The sequence below is a fragment of the Pollicipes pollicipes genome, unplaced genomic scaffold, assembly GCF_011947565.3.
Source record: "Pollicipes pollicipes isolate AB1234 unplaced genomic scaffold, Ppol_2.1 Scaffold_5724;HRSCAF=6776_pilon_pilon_pilon, whole genome shotgun sequence".
Taxonomy (NCBI): Eukaryota; Metazoa; Arthropoda; class Thecostraca; order Pollicipedomorpha; family Pollicipedidae; genus Pollicipes; species Pollicipes pollicipes.
The window spans coordinates 9,344,507-9,364,394 of record NW_023596746.1 but is presented as its reverse complement, the minus strand read 5'-3'; the positions used below and the strand labels follow the sequence as shown (position 1 = coordinate 9,364,394).

At 56.9% G+C, this 19,888-nt stretch overlaps 3 protein-coding genes across 4 annotated transcripts in view; 2 read left to right on the top strand and 1 right to left on the bottom strand.

The window, feature by feature from the left end:
• The first annotated feature begins 2,129 nt into the window (after window positions 1-2,129).
• Window positions 2,130-3,820, top strand: LOC119103650 (uncharacterized). Its single transcript, XM_037227266.1, has 3 exons — window positions 2,130-2,496; window positions 2,912-3,032; window positions 3,526-3,820. Exons 1-3 carry the CDS (start codon window positions 2,199-2,201, stop codon window positions 3,632-3,634), a joined length of 528 nt encoding a protein of 175 aa, XP_037083161.1. The 5' UTR covers window positions 2,130-2,198; the 3' UTR covers window positions 3,635-3,820.
• Window positions 3,821-7,857: 4,037 nt separating this feature from the next.
• LOC119103476 (GTP-binding protein Rit1) lies at window positions 7,858-13,253 on the top strand. 2 transcript variants are annotated; one of them, XM_037227030.1, is made up of 5 exons: window positions 7,858-7,935; window positions 10,285-10,464; window positions 11,059-11,324; window positions 11,690-11,833; window positions 12,792-13,253. In XM_037227030.1, exons 2-5 carry the CDS (start codon window positions 10,299-10,301, stop codon window positions 12,927-12,929), a joined length of 714 nt encoding a protein of 237 aa, XP_037082925.1. In that variant the 5' UTR covers window positions 7,858-7,935; window positions 10,285-10,298; the 3' UTR covers window positions 12,930-13,253. The 2 variants fall into 2 exon arrangements, with proteins under 2 accessions (XP_037082925.1, XP_037082926.1); XM_037227031.1 differs by lacking the exon at window positions 7,858-7,935 and adding an exon at window positions 7,995-8,358.
• A 2,079-nt stretch (window positions 13,254-15,332) lies between these two features.
• The window catches only part of LOC119102464 (3-hydroxy-3-methylglutaryl-coenzyme A reductase-like), a 29,417-nt gene continuing 24,861 nt past the window's right edge, over window positions 15,333-19,888 (bottom strand). Inside the window, 2 exon segments of the mRNA XM_037225835.1 lie at window positions 15,333-16,778; window positions 18,720-18,858. Of these exon segments, the coding sequence (XP_037081730.1) occupies window positions 16,733-16,778; window positions 18,720-18,858 (185 nt within the window). The 3' untranslated portion in view covers window positions 15,333-16,732.

Here is a 19,888-nt window from a genome sequence, read left to right as displayed (position 1 = left end):
CATGCATGTGCAGCATGACGCAGTGTGCCGAAAACCCAAGATCCGGTCAAAGAAAACCTGAAATTAGTTCTCACCAGAATGGAGTCACAATTTAAACAGGCATCTTCATTCCGTCGACAGCTACCCACGCATGAAGCGCTTGTCAGACCCGAGCTTTGAGACGAGTAGCGCGTTGTTTGGCCCGGAATCTGTCCTCCTCTCCTCCCTGGACTCCCGTTAGGTGGGACACACTCAGGCTGCAGGGTGGATGCCAATCGGTGAATCCCCGTTCCCAACTGACGTCAGGCCTGTGAAATAGAGGAGCCGAGCGGCGCGGTGGGTGGTCGGGCGGAGCCGGGCGGCGTGGCACGTGGTCGGGCGGAGCCTGGGCGGCGTGGCACGTGGTCGGGCGGAGCCGGGCGACGTGGCACGTGGTCGGGCCGGGTCGGGCGGAGCCGGGCGGCGTGGCACGTGGTCGGGCGGAGCCGGGCGGCGTGGCACGTGGTCGGGCGGAGCCGAGCGGCGTGGCACGTGGTCGGGCGGAGCCGAGCGGCGCGGCACGTGGTCGGGCGGAACCGGGCGGCGTGGCATGTGGTCGGGCGGAGCTAGGCGGCGTGGCACGTGGTCGGGGGGAGCCGGGCGGCGTGGCACGTGGTCGGGCGGAGCCGGGCGGCGTGGCACGTGGTCGGGCGGAGTCGGGCGGCGTGGCACGTGGTCAATCGGAGCCGTGCGGCGCGGTAAGTTGTCCGGCGGTGTCCGGCGGCGCGGTAAGTGGTCAGTCGGAGCTGGGCGGCGCGGCGCGTGCACGTTATGGCTTGCCGAGTCCTGTGTCCACCACCGGAGTGGCTGTCAAAAACCGGCCGGTCAGGCTTCGACTCAGCTGCCCGCACCTGCTCGCGCGCCACTCAGCCGTCAGATCCGCCCGTCTGGTCATGTCCAGAATTGCATTACCCACGTGCGGCGATCAAAGCCACAGAATATGCACCAGAAGAAATCTGACTGGTCGATATCTACAGCTTACGTCACGTCGCTCATGTAACCCTGGCAAGCCGGCGTCGGCGTGCTGCGACGCCGTCCACCTCAGGGCGCGGTACTGAGGTCTAGGCGAGACATGGCCGCCAGCCTTTGTCCTCGAATATAGTGTGTGTAGCGTCACGTAAGTAAAGAGAATGCCCACTGCAGATTTGATAACTGATTAGACCAAGCTGTAAGTAGCCTCCAGCCTGGAGAGCCGTCACGTTCACAGTGTGGACTGTGACAGCGCTAGCTTCCCCCAGCGGGCATTTCCCAAACACACCGGTGGTGTTGAAGCGGTTTGGCTCGCCAACGCTCACTCGCCGCGTCTGGAGCCTTCTTTGAGCCGGCGCGACGCCCGGGATTTACACATTCGCACAAGTTTCGTGGTTGAGCCCAACTGGCGAAGATGGAAATTGAAGGTGACTTTTCCCGTGGCATTTTTTGGCTGAAAGATTCAGAATAAGTAAGGCGAGCATAAACATCAGCCTGATTTGGATGAATGGACAAGTTAGGTAGGCGTAATTGATGAATAAAGTAATTGATGCATAATACGTTAATAAATAGGCAACCAAGATGGCACGTGCCGCATGAGCTTTCTGGCGAAGAACCTGGCAACCGTAAGTGCGAGAACTTCCACAAAAGCGAGCGCGTTCGAAGTGGAAACCCGTTTCGTTCGCGTGCTTTTCGAACGCGCGCGCTGAGTAAAGCCCAGTGGCCAACCAGTCTGCTGCAGAGACTGTCCACCAGGCTGCACTTTTGCTTTGGCCTCATGCAGCCTGATGCATCTTGCCGAGTTAAAATGAGTTCACAGAACACCTTGATGATAGCAACGGACACCGTTCTCTCAAAGTCAAATAAGGAAATGTCAATAATTCATAGCACGGTGCCAGCACACCTACTGTTATGCTGGAGCTCGGTGCAAACTCCTACCGTCGGTACTGCCCTGAGCAAACTCCAGCCGGCAGCTGACGCCGGTCCGCCCGTGTGAGCGCCGGACGCGACGGCGAAAGTGGCGCTGCTCACTGGACCGTGGCGGCGACGCGACCACGAAAGCGGCGCGTCGCTCAGTTTCGCCAGTGACGGGTGTTGGCCGGCGAGCGGGCGAGCGGGCCAGCCCCCGCGCGGGCCCGCGCTGTGCCCCAGCCGCCGGGCAGTCGCTCGTGGCTGGCGGACCAGCCCCGGCCTCCTGCCGCGCCCCGCAGATGGCCGCCCGCGTCGGTGTACTTGTGCTGGTCTTCGTGTCCGCCGCGCTGGGCCCAGCGCTGGCTGACTGGCCGGTGTGGGAGCAGCGCAGGGAGCGGGGGCTCGCTCCCCAGATTAGTCCAAGACGCCTCGGTCTTGCCGGCCAGCAGCCTCGTCGGCGCAGCAGCTTCGCACACCGGCAGAGTCAGCGCGACTTCTTCAGCCCTCACTGGCAGCAGAATGACTTCATCCCGAGTCAGCCGCCGCACGACGGCTTCAACCGGGATCCTACCTGGCAAGGCCCTGGCCACGGCCCTGGTGAGTGCTTCGGCTGTTCACGGTGGCCAGAAATGGCGTCGTGAATATATGTGCGGCATCAACGTATAGCCCATGCATGGCTGCCAACACAGATGGTTTGAACTGACGCCAGTGCCAAGACATCGATAAAAGACGAAGCATGCCACCAAGGGCGCCTCTCAGTCCTCCTTCGCCAACCTTCTAACCTTCTAACCTTCCCCAACGCTCACTCTCTCTGTCTCTCCCGCTCTCTTTGCTCTCGCGCGCGAGTGGGATCGAGTGCAGTTGTATGTTCATAATATATTCGTTTTATATTCGATGAAGGTAAGATGTGGCTTCTGATGGATGGTCTAGAGGCCTCTGAGACAATCAGCGGTTTTAGAGAAGGAAGCCAGCGTCGCGCACTGTGACGGAGCCCCATCCCCTCTTCCCTCAGCTGAGATCGGCTGCAGCATCAACGGTGAGATGTACCAGCCGGGGCAGAGCTGGTACCTGCCCGGCTGCAGGAGAGGCACGTGCGTCAAGTTTGGCTACAACTACTACGTCTCAGAGGACAGGTGATAAGAAAACTGGTGGAACGAGCGAAAGTGACGTAAACGTTTTCCTGAAAACGGCAAGCATCGAATAATGAAGGCGTATGCCTATTTCCTGGTAGCCATTCTGGACACGTGACTTGACCGAGTTTTTTTTTTGCCACGACGGAGTCGCTTTGTGTTTAGGGCGATATGTTTCGCCTGCTTGAATTTGAGGTAAGAGACACAGTTTTTGCTTAAAATGTAGATTGGCTAAATTGACTGCCTTTAGTTGGGTTCAGATGGCTATTTTGGCTAAATAAGCGTTAGGTGTGAACGCCATGCGCTACAGGTGATGAATAGTCTTGTTTCCTTCATTACGCAGCTTTTTCAAAAGTCTCAAAGGTTATTTCGAAAAATGAAGTTATTTTGACAGTTCGTTCAACTTAGACAGTTTGACTGAACGGTTGCGTTGCTCTGCTTTGTGTTGTTTTCTCTGTGTGGCAAAGTCTGAGTGTCATGTCTGTTGTTTTTTTAGGTGCAAAACGGAGTACTATAACAGCAACTATGCGTGTGTCATTTACGAAGAGAGGAACCGACGGTACCCACACTGCTGTCCTTACTACAAGTGCAATCCCGAGCTCTGACGCCTCTGCGGAAGACACCGAAGTGTCAACACAACTCACGCTCTGCAGCTCAAGGAGCCATGCTCATCATGTAGAGGGAACCCAATGTTGTCAACTTTGTTTGAGCACTGGTCAGTGTGTACACGTTCAATGAAGTATTTGTGCGTGCTATGACTTGTTTGTAATTGATGCCGGCTGTACTGAGAACCTGCAGTTTGTTCGTTTGCTGTTTATGCTCAGTTATGGACAGGAAGCAGCACATGATGGGAAGAGTTGATTGGCACGGAAGCGGAGCACTGAACCCAGGGCGGCCTCCCTTACAATAGCGAAAGATGCAATCCTCAGCATAATCCTACATCCCGGGCATGCGGCATCATGGCATCGACAGCCTCCCTGGTGTACCATTGTACCATGGTACAGTGCACATGTACCACGCCCATTTACCACCATGACGAGGATAGCAAAATGCAGTTTGGTAATGACAGAAGTTGTATAGATAGTTGCTCCCATAGAGCTGCAACAAAAAATGTCATGTTTATAGAAGTGAGCGATTTTTTTACTTTGCAGATCCCTTGGGTTTTGCCGGTTGCTAGGAGCTCTCGTAACTTTGAAATTGTATTTTTATTTGTTGTATTTTTATTTGTTGTATTTGTTGTTAAATTGTATGTTTTGGCACGACCGTTGGCCAGCCCAGTATTTCGCACATGAAATAAAACAGAAGAGAAAGGATGTAAAACTAATATGCACACGTTGGATGATTAAACCAACGGCTGCCCTTCAGTCGCCATGCGACATGCGACGCGTTCCATGCGAGGTTGCGACGTGCGACATCGGACCTTCCACCACTAGCGCGTGATGGCTGCGTGTTGGCAGACATTCATATTGTAGATGACTGAATAAGACCAATGCGTTGTTCCGCACATCAGGTCCCGGGTGTCACGCAGTTGCTAGGGCTTTCCGAACGTCGGCATTCGCCCTGGCATGGTCTGGCAGGTCTGTGACGAACTCGTGCTCGGTCTGCTGAGCAACGCAGTCTCTCGGGTGGCCCGCTCCCAGCGCTCGTTTCACGCAAGTCTGCCCTGCCAATGGGCTGACTTATTATAACAACCGGCGATTGTGGCGGTGCCGCGCGCCGCTTTGAGGTATTATCCGATGGTATGCGTGCAAGCAGGGAGAAGAATGGAGAAGGGCACCTTTAGACCACGGAGGAGAGAGCATGGAAGAGCACGCCTTTACCGTTCCACTCCCGCATCCCTAGTATGGTTCACAGCTACCTCGAATAGACTACCCGGATTGCGCATACTGGCTGGTCTTCGCCAAACGAGTTCCTTGCATTTCGGGAGTAGGCAATGATCCGGTCAAGCTTTGCTATAACCCGCTTTGACTGCCCAGCCGGCATATACAAACGCTCCCGACTTGGCCAAGCTGGGCGTTCGCGGCGCGGCACGTGGGCCACGTGTGTACCAATGACGTGCTTCCGGTCGGCAGCGCAAGCTGCGGCACGGCTGTGGCAGTCCGCCGTGAGCCGCGCCAGCCAACGGCACTTGAGCCGGCGCGCTTGGTGGAGCCAAGCGAGCCCGACCGACGTTCACGTGCGTCTTACTGTCTTGTGTTGTGTTCTTTTCGTGTTTTGTATGTTTTGTGTGAATAAACATGTGAACTTGTAATTTGTTGATTTTCCTTTAGAAAGGTAGCCTGTTTAATGTGACACAGGTTTCTGTCCCTCTCTTCGTTGTCGCCGCGTGGCATAAGCCGGCTTAGCGTAGCTTTTTGCCTGGCCTTCAGCCAGTAGGGAATTCGTTAGCTCCACCACATTCCGTGCTGTGCCATGCTGTGGTGTGCTGTCTTCCTCCTTGTTTCTCCGTCTTGATCTGTCCTGTCATCTCTGGAGCCTGTCGTGTATACCTAGAATCCATCTTACGCAACGCACTTTTTTTAACACACTCAGCTCTCACTCTTCTTAACCCTCAATCCTCTTAGCCCTCAGCCCTCTTAGCCATCAGCCCTCTTATCCCTCAGCCATCTTAGCTTCCAGCCCTCATAACCCTTAGCCCTACCCTCAGCCCCGTTTTCCTGTCGTCTTGTGCCCTGTGCTATCATTTGCTGCCCTTCTTTGTGTCCCTATCTCCTACCCTGTCCCATGCTGCTGTTTTTGTCCTGTGTTCTTCTACGCTGTACATTTCTGCCAGCCTGTTTAGTACTGTTGTTGCCTCCTGCATACCCCCCCCCCCCCCCCCCCCTCCAGTCCCGTCTTCTGTCCTGTCGTGCCGTGCACGGCAGCGATGAACCCGAGGCGATGTGGAGGCTAGGGAGGGCCGACCTAACTTGCCTCTTTCGTAATGTGTACTGCTGCCATGTTGAATATTGCCCGGATTTGGCGGGGTAACTGCACCCTGCCTTCCCTGAATCCGTTGCCCTTAGCCACATTATGCAAAGCCACGGCCCCAGCCCTTGCCCAAACCCTAGCCAAGCCCCAGCTCCAGCCCCAGCCCCAGCCTCAGTGTCAGCGCAGTACCAATCCCAGTCCCAGCCTCATTACCAGCCCCAACTCCAGCCTCAGTGCCAGTCCCACTTCCAGTCCCAGGTCCAGTCCCAGCCTCAGTCCCAGTCCCAGCCGCAGTCCCAGGCCCAGGCCCAGCCCCAGTTCCAGTCTCAGGCCCAGTCCCAGCCTCAGTCCTAGGCCCAGCCGCAGTCCCAGGCCCAGTCCCAGCCTCAGTCCCACACCCAGGCCCAGCTGCCGTCCCAGGCCCAGGCCCAGCCGCAGTACTAGGCCCAGACCCAGCCGCAGTACCAGGCCCAGGCCTAGCCACAGACGCAGACGCAGACGCAGACTAGTCCGTCCCTGTGGTGGACTGCGGCTGGGCCCGCGCCTGGTCTAGATCAGCCTAGATGGGCCTAGATCAGCACGGCCTAACGCCGCGCTGATTACGTTATGTATGCAAACGACGATAATGTAGCCAAGGATGATTTGGGTGCAAGGGGGGGGGGGAGTGCTGGGGGGGGGGGGGGGGGTGCCGTGCTGCCTATGTTGAAGTTCGGGGTAGTCCAAGATACCAAACTGGGTTCTCATTAGGTAGTGGGCCCCTACAGGCCAGGATGAAGTTAAAGTATTAACTTCATTCTGACTCTACAAGTGAGAATGAAGTTAAGCTATCGAAGAAAATAATGGACCTTCTACAGGTCACACTGGATCTGCATGCCATAATGAGTCATGTGCAGGCCAGAACGGACGCTCTTAAGTTCAGAATGACCTCCTTAAAGAACAAAATGGGCCTGTAACGGTCAATAATAGGCTGTCCACGAAATGGTTCCCGACAGGCCAGAATCGACCCTCTCCAGCCTCAGAATTGCTCTCTTTTGGGCCGAAGGGTTCCGAAGCAACCCTTCGCCCATCCAAAGGAACCATTCGCTACCGTGCTGGCCCAGTATGAGCCCTCGACAAGCCAGAATGAATTTGTTTTTATAAATTTGATCCGAACCGTTTGAAGGGATAGATTTCTGGGATCAGCGCTCACGCTGAGCAGTGCTTGTTGTGTGAGCCTTGAACCCCGCCATCTGATCGCGCAATTCCAAGCAAAGGCAGAATTTAGTGGCGAAAGCTTAACGTGCCGCACTGCTTGGCACAGTCCGTCCTGCCCTCTGACGTCAACTGGCCTTTTAGCGCGACCGCTGCCACCAGCCGCGGACCTTACCTGCCAAGGGCAAATAGCGAGCGCCCTAAAGCTTGCACCCACCCTCCCACGGGTGGGTGGATCGGAATGCAGGCGCTCTAACCGACTGAGCCACCGGGACGGACTTTCACATACACCTTGTCCCAGCTTTCAAGTTGGGGGGGGGGGGGGTGAGTAGCCTCCACTGCCCCCTGCGCGATTATCGCGTCTTTGGCTCAGGAGACACGAGTTGCGCCACCTCCCCTGGAGGTGGCGCAACTCGCGTTGTTTTCTATGAATCCCTGACTCGTAATGGTCCCTCTCCGTTTTACTTGTATGCTTGCCTTTACCTACCCTACCTCACCTTTTACTCGCATGCTTGTATCCCAGGAGTACCACCCATACCACCCACGTCACTTCCATGGTCAACATGCAAATTTATTCTCTGTACCACCTGCGTGTACAACAGTAGGTTCTGGGAGCTGGGTAAAAACCTCTATTTTGGTAGCTTTGCAGCATATTTCTGCTTGCAGTGGAATTTTCACACCTGCCAGAATAAATACGCCTGCGTATGGTGTGTTGGGCGTTGTATTGCTCGGCCCTTGGTTTGCCCTGGTTGTTGGTGATGGTGCGCGGATGGTCGTGGGAAGCGGACGAGTGGGGAAGGGATAGGTATGTTTGAGTGACTAATCCTCAAATCGCGGTACACGATCGCTGGGCATTTCAGCCCTCTCCGTTAAGCACTGATTGCTCCAGGCGAGACCCTCCTATTGGTTACGCTGCTGAGCAGCCACCCGCGGCAGCCTTCGCCCTCATATTATGTTGTGCCTCAAGACGGACAAATGAGGACTTCTTGAGAACTAGACTCAACATAAAATTTTCCATCCAGGAACTAAATTTAAATTTCACTAGATTCTTTGATGATCATTGCTCATCTTGATGTGTCACAAGGAAATGAAAGATCTCTGGTTGATCTAGTTTACAGAAAATGTTTGAGGAGGGATTGAACCCATCACCACAACCTTTTAAAAGGGCTCCAAGTTTAGGATTCACTTTCCAGATGCTGGCCAGTCTTTAATGAACAGACAATCCCAGGTGTGTAAACAAGGTCAAATGATCAAAGCCAGTTTCTAAAAATTGCTTTACTGAGATGAGTTTTGCAACATTGTTGTGGTTAACCTCAAGCTTGCATGCCTCAAGTTTAGGACAGGACAGGTTGTGTTGAATTTTAAAATTTATCTGCAATTTTTTTTTTTTGGGGGGGGGGAATTTGGATTCAAATTACATTCACATCATCATGGCTCCCTGAAGCATTGGCTCTGTGCAATACATTTGATAATTACAGTGAGATAATACTGGTTGTTACCCAGTGTGGGGAGTGATCAGTTTTTTCTGTTAAAGGACTACACAGAATTTAAAAGATTTTTCATGAAACTGGGAATATACTCAGTCATTGTGAGTTATTTTAGCTAATAGAAATACATTTTGATTTTGCTGGGAATGAATCTCATAAGCGTGACACAACTTGCTTAACTTTCTCAGATTTTAAGCCATAGTTAAGTCATTTTAGAGATATGGTCATAGCTAGTTGTAATCATGGTTTGGAGGCATGTAAGGTTAGCAATTGGATGTTCTTAAGGAGAAAAGCTACTATCTCAGGGAAGCTTCTTTCTGCTCCTCCAAATATAAAATCAGTCTCTGGCATGTTTTGCAGACAGACAGGATCACTTTACCCACCCACACAAAATAAATATGAATTATAGCCACCAATGTTCAAAATTGAAATGTGAATGTGTTGGGACATCCCTGTACTTCAAAATTAGTAGTGTTGAATTGTAGAATGAGGATTTTCCATGTTGACTGGACATAAAGAGTGTTGCCAAACTGTTACCATAGGTAAACAGGATTATTTACAGCTACCCTGACAGGCACACTTTGATTTTTTACTCAAGGCTAGGTGCAGGCTTATCCAAGGCTGTATAAATGAACACTGGCCTGTATCAGCTGTGCCATTTCTGTCCCAAGTCTGTGTATGGGAGACTGAATTCATTTGATGTGTTCAAACTGGATTCACCAGGATTTTTCATTTTTAAGTCATGTTATGAACCAAAAACTGCATGATAAGGGTTTTCAAACATGACACTGAAATGGCCAGGTTGTGTTATGATCCAGCATCCCTGGTGAGTATCTGTTTGCTGGATCATGATGTGCCTCTGGAAAGAGCCAGTGTGCTAATTTCAGCTGTGTTGGCCATGTACCTCTCTTGGTTTTCCTTATTTTGCTGCTGCTGTAAGTGGATTGTGCTGTTTGCCATCCCACAGTCTGCTCCCACCTCTGAGAAGAGCATTGAAGAGGGCTCATAGCTGAAACAGTTGCAGCTAGCACTTCTGCTATTTCTAGAACCTTGTGTGTGAACTATGTTAATATAAACTCCATTTAAGGGTTGTTGTTTTGTTATTGTTGTTTATTTGTTTTTACCAGCATGTCTAATGCAATGATCATTTTGCACCCAGCCCCATTTAAGAGTAAACATTGTCTTGAATCATGCATTCGGGCACAGCAAAAGTATATATTTCCAGCCAAGAACTGGATTGTTTTGATTGTGAGGTTAGCGACTACTGACCAGGACGCAGAGGCATAGTGCATTGGTTTGTGAGTTGTGAGAGCACATCCCATCCGTCCCCACGGTAGCGGGTGCTGACTTGCGCAGTCAGTGGCCGAGTGTGCGCACCTGCGCCGCGGGCGGCCGCGTCCGTCGCAGTGGTGACTCAGCGCTGCCCCCGCCGGCGCCTCCGCTGCGGTCCGTCGAGCCCCGCTGCGCTGGAGGCCGTCATGACGCCCTCGCTAGGGGTGCGTGGCCGTCGTGTGACGCCGAGATCGCTGTGTCGCAGGCGGGCGTGAGGCCCTCGCCAGGGGTGCGTACCCGCCGTGTGACGCCGAGGTCGCTGTGTCGCAGGAGGGCGTGAGACCCTCGCCAGAGGCGTGTGGCCGCCGTGTGACGTCGGGCCCTCTGTGTCGCAGGCGGGCATGAGGCCATGCCGCAGCTGACGCCGTGCGCTGAGTCGCGCGCGGCGCGGCCCGGCCGCAGCCGACTGCGCGTCTACAAGGTGGTGGTGCTGGGCGAGGGTGGCGTCGGCAAGTCGGCCCTGGTCCTGCAGTTCGTCAGTCACAACTTCATCGAGTATCATGACCCCACCATCGGTGAGTCGGCGATGCGTCACGGCCACGTGTGTTTGCGGTTCGACCGCTCTGATTCAGCGAGCTGTGGCATGTCGGAAAACATTGTGGTCGTTGAGTGACGCAGGAGCTGGGGAGCACGCGCTGTCGCCAGCGGGCTTGTAACCCGACACAGATGTCGCTGGTGGGCTGAGACGCAGCATAAAGCGGGCGCTCACCCGGTGATTCGCCTCAACTAGAGACAACGACAGCCAGGACGAAGTTATTACTTTGCGAATGCATGAATTCACACGGCCCAGCTAGTGTCTTCTGTTCCATTTCTCTGTGTCTGATTGTCCAACAAACTGCGCTGTGATGTGAGTCTGTAGGCGGACAGGTAGGCACCGTGCTGGTATCAGCTCCCAGGCTGCATCACTCCCGATATCAGTGGTATGCAGTCGGCCGAGTCCGGTGCAGCGGCTCCCGTGAGAGGGCGTGGCGGGCCTGACGGCCGTTTGGCCGGGCGCTGGGAGGGCGTGGCGAACCAGGCGGCCGGTTCCGGTGCAGCCGCTCCCGTGAGAGGGCGTGGCGAGCTTGGCGGCCGGGCGCTGAGAGGGTGCGGTGTGTCCATGGCCGCAGAGGACGCGTACCAGCAGCAGGCGGTGATAGATGGCGAGCCGGCGCTGCTCGACATCCTGGACACGGCCGGCCAGGTGGAGTTCACCGCCATGAAGGAGCAGTACATGCGCTGCGGCGAGGGCTTCATCATCTGCTACAGCATCTGCGACCGTCGCAGCTTCGAGGAGGTGGCCGAGTATCGTCGCCTGTTGAGCCGCGTGCGCGCCTCTGACGACGTACCGCTGGTCATCGTCGGCTGCAAGCTCGACTTGGACCAGCGGCGCAAGGTGGGCACCGCCAGCTGGCCGGCACCTAAAGGGCACGGCACGGCACGGTAGGGGCAGCCGCGTCCACGGCCGACGCGGCACGTGGACATATATAGGTTGGCTGACGGCTACCCTGCTGAAAATATTCACAGGAAGTGGGTTTAGGTGCGTTTGAGGTCGGAGGTCAAGCATGGCCTGGCGTTAACGAACCAGAAAGATCCGATCTCTGACCGAGCCCAACCCTGCCAATCCCGTGTGGAAAAGCCGGATGTATTTCTGACTTCCGACAGACCCCCGTAGTTGTCAGCAATGTGTACAAGTTGCGTACACAAGTTGCGATGGGGTAAGGTGCAGCACGCGAGGTAACGGTGCCCTGGTGCCGGCAGGTGACGCCCGAGGAGGGCCGGGACCTGGCCCGCGAGCTGAACGCGCCCTTTTTCGAGACCTCGGCCGCATATCGCCGGTTCGTTGACGACTCGTTCCACGCTCTAGTGCGTATCATCCGCAGCCAGGAGCGAGATAAGACCGAGGTAAGCTTCTGCATCAGGAATGTGATGGACCGCTTTGTTCACACAGCTTGGGGTTCAGATCCCTTGCAGGATTCAGCTTGCTCTGAAGACCTCAAGCCCCACTGCTCATGAAGAGCAGGTCTCGTCCAACAAATACCCTTTGCTTCAGCTGTAGGTCAAACGTGTGTACGTCCCATGCAAGGGCGCGACTCGAACGCCGCACCAATCAGGCTATCTCGGCCGTTTGCCAGCGGTCGGCATTGAGGAGTCGCGTGAGCAGTACTCGGACCGGAACCACGCTCCTGTCGTATGTCGGTCAACGTATGTCCCAATCACTGCCAACTGAGCCACGGAGCCGGCGACGGGGAGGTTAGATAGCGTATGGACGGTAAGCAACGCGCGGGAAAGGCCGTGTTTCAATGAAAGGATTGTAAATGATAAAAGCGTGGTAGGCAATGGTAATAGGCATGTTGGGAAAATCCTGTGGAACCGCGGCCAGGGGTTCGGCTGGAAACTGCGTTGTCTTGTTGTTTGCAGCTGGTTTTATGTCCGCTCTGCCTGGGCCGGGTGGGGGAGTTGACCCGCTGTTGTGTGGGACTGACGCTCTGTCTGCTCTGTCTGGGCCGGGTGGGGGAGTCTGCTGCTCTAGTGTGGGACTGACGCTCTGTCCGCTCTGTCTGGGCTGGGTGGGGGAGTCGGCCCGCTGTTGTGTGGGACTGACGCTCTGTCCGCTCTGTCTGGGCCGGGTGGGGGAGTCTGCTGCTCTAGTGTGGGACTGACGCTCTGTCCGCTCTGTCTGGGCTGGTGGGGGAGTCGGCCCGCTGTTGTGTGGGACTGACGCTCTGTCCGCTCTGTCTGGGCTGGGTGGGGGAGTCGGCCGCTTTAGTGTGGGACTGGCGCTCTGTGTGGGCGGGGCGAGGGGAGGGCAGCGCTCACTGGGTGGCGGCTGACTCTCGGGCCGCCGTCCGGCCGCCGGCAGGAGGAGCAGCGGCGCCAGCGGCGGCGGACGGGCGTCGCGCCGCGCATCCGCAAGCGCTGGCACCGGCTCTGCAGCCTCGTGTCGCTGGCGTTCCGGCGCCGCCGTCGCGACCGGCTCAAGTCGCCCGCCACAGTGTAGCGGCCCGGCCACGGCCGCCGCCGCTCGTCAGGTCATGGTGCGTGACCTGGTTAGCAGAGTACGCCGACCGGCCAGCAGAGGCAGCTGCGCGGGTCATTCCCTGAGGTCTCTCAAGCAGCGGCGAGCAGCGGCCGGCCGGCGAGGACCGCTGCTCTGCTGCCGAGCGTAGCGTTGCTGCAGCGCCGCTTGGCTCGGGCCCAGCGCAGGCCGCTTCAGCAGATGTTGCTCGGCGCCTCGGCTACGTCGGCGCCGCTGTGTACGCGCCGCGGGACCGTGCGGCCGAGGGCCGTGTCGGTCGCCGCCCACGCCCTCCCTGCGCCTGCGCTCCACGGCTGAGGCACGCCCTGCACACTGGAGTGGGCGGCCGAGACGGATCAACGTGGTCGCCAGTAGCTGCAGAGAAACGTTCGGAGGCTGCGGAATGGCTATTCTGAGGACGAGAAGAGGTTCTGAGGGCTAGCCGTCGGAGGTCACGTCCTGACGCTGGTGTGGAGGCCAGACCCCGACCCGTCTGTCCCTGGAGGCAGCCCTTCCACGACCGGTGCGGGGATGGAGTTTCAGGACTGCCCTGGCTGGTACGGGCACAGAGTTCGCTGCTAAGGCTGGTCAGGGCATCCAGTTCGCTGTTGAGGCTGATGCCGGATGAACTGTTGTGGGCTGATGACTGACGCAGTGGTGGAAGTCCAGCCGCTGCGGCTGATGCGGGTGACGCTGCTTGCGCTAGTCCTATGCCGCTGCAGGCTGTATAAATCTCTACTGACCTTGTGGCCAATTGTTGGCTTTGTTTGGGGATAGGCGATAGTGCGCCGTGCCGTTGGCGGCTGATGCATGGAGTCGCTGCTAAGGCCTCGCTGAACGCGTCGTGGTGCGGCGCGCGCTCTCGCCGCCGCTTTTGTTCGTCTAGTCAGTTTACGTAGACCAATAGGGCTGGTTGTCATGTTTTATTGGTTTTGTTGCCAGAACTTGCTTTCGAAATGCGATGTTTAGAGGAGCATCGCAGAACTGCATGGTCTTCCCAGCGTACAACTTGCTTACGAGGCTTTAGAGGGGTCGAACGGCAACTCGAGACAAACGGCCGTGCCTGCCGTTATTGCGGCCACATGCGTGTTGATTGTCGGTATCATGAGCCAGCGCGAGACGTCCAGGCTGTTCAGGTCGTCTCGTCGGGGCCTCGGCAGAGAAGCGGGGGCGCAGCGTCTCACAACCGATCGGCGTATTTACTCTTGCTTTGCGGTCGGTCCTGACACTAGTGTTCAGTTTCATAACCGAATTAATGGATGTCTTTTTAAGTTATGTCTTGTTAGCGTGGAAGCTGTGACCTTGTTTGCCTCACTGACTTACTCCAGCTCGTAACGCACACTACAGTATAGAAACGGCTTAGGTGTCCTTTCGCTTGATGAAATCGACTGGTGTTTTTTTTGTGTGTGCACATTTTATTGTTCTCGGCCGGATCATGTTTTAGTAGATTGCATCTTAACATCACAGGTGCTGTTCAAGCCCATAGACATTCGGCTGCATACAGCCAGGCTCTGTGATAGGAAGACGGATTTCGTGTTCGCACAAGTGTGCAGTGTACAATGGCGCACCAGCACAACGAATTGCTGACCAAGGCGCGCTTTGGCGAGCGGTTATTCCGCCGTGCTACAGCTGAGCCCGGGCAGCAGCTGTGCCTCTGTAAGCTAACGACTGTTCCCCACCTGACTGGAGCCGATGGCCATCGCTGTAATAGGTATTTGCCGGTGCTTATAATACACGTGACGGCTGACGGCGTCTCTCCACCCGGAAAAACTGAGCAAGGACCGCTGTGTGGCGGGGCAGCTAACTTAGGTGGGAAGTGCATTCCGAGGCCAACGGCCTGGATGGATCCGTTCCACTCCGACGTCGCTCGCGACCGCGCGGCCCATCACCTCAGTCCCAGCTTACCAGCGTCGCCTTCTGTATTCCTGCATGCGAAAATAAATACATATCCAGAGCCATATGATTCAGAGAACACATCAGTGATCAGTTCAAACACTAAAACGTTCGCTCGCACTCGCGCATCACTAAAAATTACGTCAACGACGGCGAGCTGACTGGTAGCAGACGAGTCACAGCACCGCTGGGGAACGCGCGACTGTGTGGACGTCGAATCAAAGCACGGCAATTCGTTCCACCACCACACGGCGCCAATGAAGTGTGGCAGCAGGCACGGACAAGCTGAAGGAGCTGGGCTGGAGCGATGTGTCCTACACATAGGAAATCTCGGCAGTAGCTTATGCGCCGTTGCGGCAACCTGGGAGCGCGCGGCTTATGTTTCACACGAAGATTACCGCGCATTGGGGCGTTTTCGGCGCAAATTAGTACTCTTTCTAAACCCTCACGAATAAGCTGGCTGCTGGACTGTAGCAAACATGATCTGTTAAATATTTTCCCTAACGCTGGGCAGCAGCGCTCGTCACGTTGCTAGAAATTCGCTGGTGCAGCCACCAGCGCGCTGCTGGGCACAAACGTCATCTTTGGTGCGCATGACAGGGACGGCTTTCCATTTTGAGGACAGAAATAGCTGCCCTCGAGAGCCATGGCGATGGGATTTTCTCACGAAGTACTAGGCATGGCATTATTTTCCATTTCCTACACCAACTTAAACTGAACGGGCCAAATGCTCCCCGAATTCATACAGCCCACCGCGTCCATGTCATACGACTTCAACGGCACCACGCGTCAGAAGCTATCCTGAGCCGTGTTCAACACGGGGCTAATAAATAAATAAATGTAAAACTAATTAACATCGCTTCATGCATACACGAGGTAGGGGTGCAAAGATATAACTAAAGGATCTAGGACTTGCGGAGTTGAAAGACAGACCGTACCACGAACGCTAGCAGGGGATGCAACAGGCGGGCCCATTACCACGCAACACACACGTATTCTCAACAGGCCCTTTCACGGCAGTTCCTACCAACAGATCGCTTCACGACGACAGTTGCTCCCAGCAGACCCCTTCACGGCAGTTCCTCGCGGCCTTTCGCTGACGCCGACGCCCCGGCACGAGGTACACATCTCACCACCCGTTTTCCCAGGGAACAGATCAAACAGGAGCCGGCCTCCAGAACACCACCTCTGCACATTCCCGTGCACTCCCTCATCCGCCACTCTACGTACACCACACACACACGCCGAGTATTTTGTGGGGCGGGTCGGCGGCAGCAGCGTCGACGGGCGGTCTCGGCCAGCGCCAGGCGGGGACCGGGCCGGTCCAGCCGCCCGGTCGGCCGGGTTACACTGGCCCGCTGGGACCAGGCACGTGCCCCGAGGGCGCCACGCCACCTCCGAATCCCCGCCTGATGCGATGACAACACACACACAAGCCTAATTGCAACAGCTTAGCCACTCATCCTCGGTTTGAACCGCAAGGTACCAGTCTGGGTACCCCACGCACACACACACACACACGCACTGGTCGTCAGTTGTCTCTCCCAGAGCCTCAGGTCTTGGTGACGTCCCTGGTCGGGGCTGTCGGCCGGGCGGAGACGAGGCGGCTGGGTGCGAGGCGGAAGCCCAGGAACGTGAGCCTGACCGCCGCATGGCGAGGCCCGTCAGCAGCCGCCGGCAGCAGCGGCTGCGGCTAGCGGTTCAGCGCCTCTTCGCTCAGAGCCGGCCCTAGCTGGTGATGCAGCCGAGCGCGGCGACTGCCGCTAGCGGTTCAGCGCCTCCTGGCTCGGAGCCGGCCCTAGCTGGGCAGTAGCCACCGACGCCGGCCCGTCCCCGCGCTCAGGCTCGGAGCCGGTCCTAGCTGGTGATGCAGCCGAGCGCGGCGACTGCCGCTAGCGGTTGAGCGCCTCCTGGCGGCTGGTCCGAGGAGTCGCGTTCCTGAGAACGGTCCGAGAGAGTGCGTCACGCCCCGTGGTCGGACGGGCGGCGAGTGGACACCGGCCCGGAGACGAGCACATGCTGAGCACACCTCGCGTGTCGACGCTCAACGCCTGACGACACAAGGCTCGTCATGCATCAGCTTAAGAGAGGTGATTTTCTTCACCTGATAGCCAACTATATCACGTGACATCAAGTCTGATTGCTTGTCCCTCACAATCAGTTCATTTGAAGAACACGGATAGACAAAAAACAAAACAAAAAAGCGGACATGCTGTGCAAGATAGTTTGGTTGGCATCAGGCACGCGTCTAACACACCTTAAAAGTATGTGATCAGGCACTCGTGTTGCAAATAACGCTCATTCAAACCGTATCTGATTGTAGCAGGCACAATATGTACCGACGCACACAACCAAGAACGGAACCCGGACGCCAGAGCCAATAAGCAAAGCATAAAACATCGAGTAAGACTGCCGCAATTGTGCTCAAAATGGGCAACAACACAGCGGCTATGCAACGACATTAGTAGTAAACGCATCCACTTACGTCCTCCACAGGTTGTCTAAAACAATGAGTTTGAGTTATTATAACGCCATCGCTTATGATACACCATTATAATGCACCATGTTTCCTGATGCATCAGCACAAATGAGAACCCAATGAATTTTCGGCAGCCATATACGATTTAACCCTAGGGTGGTCAGTCAGCTCTACACACACCTGTTTGAGCTGCATTACGCCACCTTTAAGCCATGTGGCTGTCGATCAATTAGCCTACCGGACAAGATCAGACTCAGATCAGGCTCAGGTCAGGCTCCGATTTCGCTCAGGTCAGGCTCAGATCAGGCTCAGATCAGGCCCAGGTCACGCTCAGATCAGGCTCAGATCAGGCCCAGGTAAAGCTCAGATCAGGCTCAGAACAGGCCCAGGCCGGGCTCAGATCATGCTCAGATCAGGCCCAGGTCACGCTCAGATCAGGCTCAGATCAGGCCCAGGTAAAGCTCAGATCAGGCTAAGATCAGGCCTAGGTCACGCTCAGATCAGGCTCAAATCAGACTTAGATCAGACTCAGGTCTAACCACACTTTCGCACGGGTACGGTTCTACCAGGACGATCAAACTGCGCTGCAAAGTGATTCTCCCGGATGGATGCATTCTGAGGATGTCCCACCATGAATCCATCAATGAAGCATCCAATAGGACCCTCGTCTTGTACGTTTTAAAATAATTCATCCATTGCTGAGCTAATACTCTGAGTCTGGCCGTGCCGTTATCAGGTCTAACAGAACAGCCGCGGCCATGTATAACAAGCTGGGCCGGGTGGACGCATTCTGCGACCGGAAACTCCTGCAAATGTCCGCGCGGTAAAGATCGCACATTCTGGAACTAGCATCGAGTGAAAGTATCCTTTTCATGCTGCAGATTTTCGCTTTGTTTGTGTAGTTATAGCCATGTGAATTGCACCACGGGACCACAGATCAGATGACGCAATATCGCACGAAAATAATCCACTGTGGGTGCCGTGACGGGTCCGCACGGGAGGTATACAAAAGCCCACGTTATTGGAACAGGGGCGGGGGGGGGGCGTCCCTGCTGAGAGTTGTACCGTGTTGAAAAGATAAAAATCCGCTAACTGAAGCATGTTTCAACTATTTCATCCCTTCCAGCTGATCAGTGGACTGTTTCAGCGAAGCTGACTGGTGGTTTACGAGGCATCTATCACTAAAAATAACACATACCGATCCAGCACCCGCGCGAAGCGCACTGATAGCCCGATCGGCATCGTCCTGAGCGAGCTGAGCACTGCACGAACAGAACATCAGGCCACACCATACCAGAGCGTTACAGTGCGCCGAGAATGGATCGTTGCCTGTACCCGTCAGATGGCGAGCGCTAACCATGGTCCGCCCGGCCGCCGCCACCGCCGCCGCCATCACCCACCTGTTGAGCGTCATGTGGCTCTTGACGAGGTGCCCGGCGCTCTGAGCGGCCAGCAGCGACAGCTCGCCAGCCAGCACGGTGGCGCACACCACGCTGGCCAGCTGTCGGGCGTTCTGACCCGGTTGGCTAGCGTTGGCGCCTGCCGGAGAGCCGAGCGTCACGTTGACGGGCGACGAGAGAGGCTGCGGCCGCGGCCCCCAGAGAGGGTGCGGCCGCAGCCCCTAGAGAGGGTGCGGCCGCGGCCTAGAGAGGGTGCGGCCGCGGCATAGAGAGGGTGCGGCCACGGCCTAGAGAGGGTGCGGCCGCGGCATAGAGAGGGTGCGGCCGCGGCCTAGAGAGGGTGCGGCCGCGGCCCCCAGAGAGGGTGCGGCCGCGGCCTAGAGGGTGCGGCCGCGGCCCCCAGAGGGTGCGGCCGCGGCCCCTAGAGAGGGTGCGGCAGCGGCCTAGAGAGGGTGCGGCCGCGGCCCCTAGAGAGGGTGCGGCCGCGGCCTAGAGAGGGTGCGGCCGCGGCCTAGAGAGGGTGCGGCCGCGGCCTAGAGAGGGTGCGGCCGCGGCCTAGAGAGGGTGCGGCCGCGGCCTAGAGGGTGCGGCCGCGGCCCCAGAGGGTGCGGCCGCGGCCCCTAGAGAGGGTGCGGCAGCGCCTAGAGAGGGTGCGGCCGCGGCCCTAGAGAGGGTGCGGCCGCGGCCTAGAGAGGGTGCGGCCGGCATAGAGGGTGCGGCGCGGCCTAGAGAGGGTGCGGCGGCCGCGAAGAGAGGGTGCGGCCGCAGAATAGAGGGTGCGGCCGCGGCCTAGAGAGGGTGCGGCCGCGGTCCCTAGAGAGGGTGCGGCCGCGGCCTATAGAGGGTGCGGCCGCGGCCTAGAGGGTGCGGCCCGCGGCCTAGAGAGGGTGCGGCCGCAGAATAGAGGGTGCGGCCGCGGCCTAGAGAGGGTGCGGCCGCGGCATAGAGAGGGTGCGGCCACGGCATAGAGGGTGCGGCCGCAGAATAGAGGGTGCGGCCGCGGCTTAGAGAGGGTGCGGCCGCGGCATAGAGAGGGTGCGGCCGCGGCATAGAGAGGGTGCGGCCACGGCATAGAGGATGCGGCCGCGGCCTGGAGAGGGTGCGGCCGCGGCTTAGAGAGGGTGCGGCCACGGCATAGAGAGGGTGCGGCCGCGGCCGAAAGAGGGTAC

Excerpts from the sequence above, each read along its gene's own strand:
- LOC119103650 (XM_037227266.1), top strand. The coding sequence starts at position 2,199 with ATGGCCGCCCGCGTCGGTGTACTTGTGCTGGTCTTCGTGTCCGCCGCG. Across the intron at positions 2,497-2,911 it reads AGGCCCTGGCCACGGCCCTG|CTGAGATCGGCTGCAGCATC; the intron begins GTGAGTGCTTCG and ends CTCTTCCCTCAG. Across the intron at positions 3,033-3,525 it reads TACTACGTCTCAGAGGACAG|GTGCAAAACGGAGTACTATA; the intron begins GTGATAAGAAAA and ends TTGTTTTTTTAG.
- LOC119103476 (XM_037227030.1), top strand. The coding sequence starts at position 10,299 with ATGCCGCAGCTGACGCCGTGCGCTGAGTCGCGCGCGGCGCGGCCCGGC. Across the intron at positions 11,325-11,689 it reads ACTTGGACCAGCGGCGCAAG|GTGACGCCCGAGGAGGGCCG; the intron begins GTGGGCACCGCC and ends TGGTGCCGGCAG. Across the intron at positions 11,834-12,791 it reads AGGAGCGAGATAAGACCGAG|GAGGAGCAGCGGCGCCAGCG; the intron begins GTAAGCTTCTGC and ends GGCCGCCGGCAG.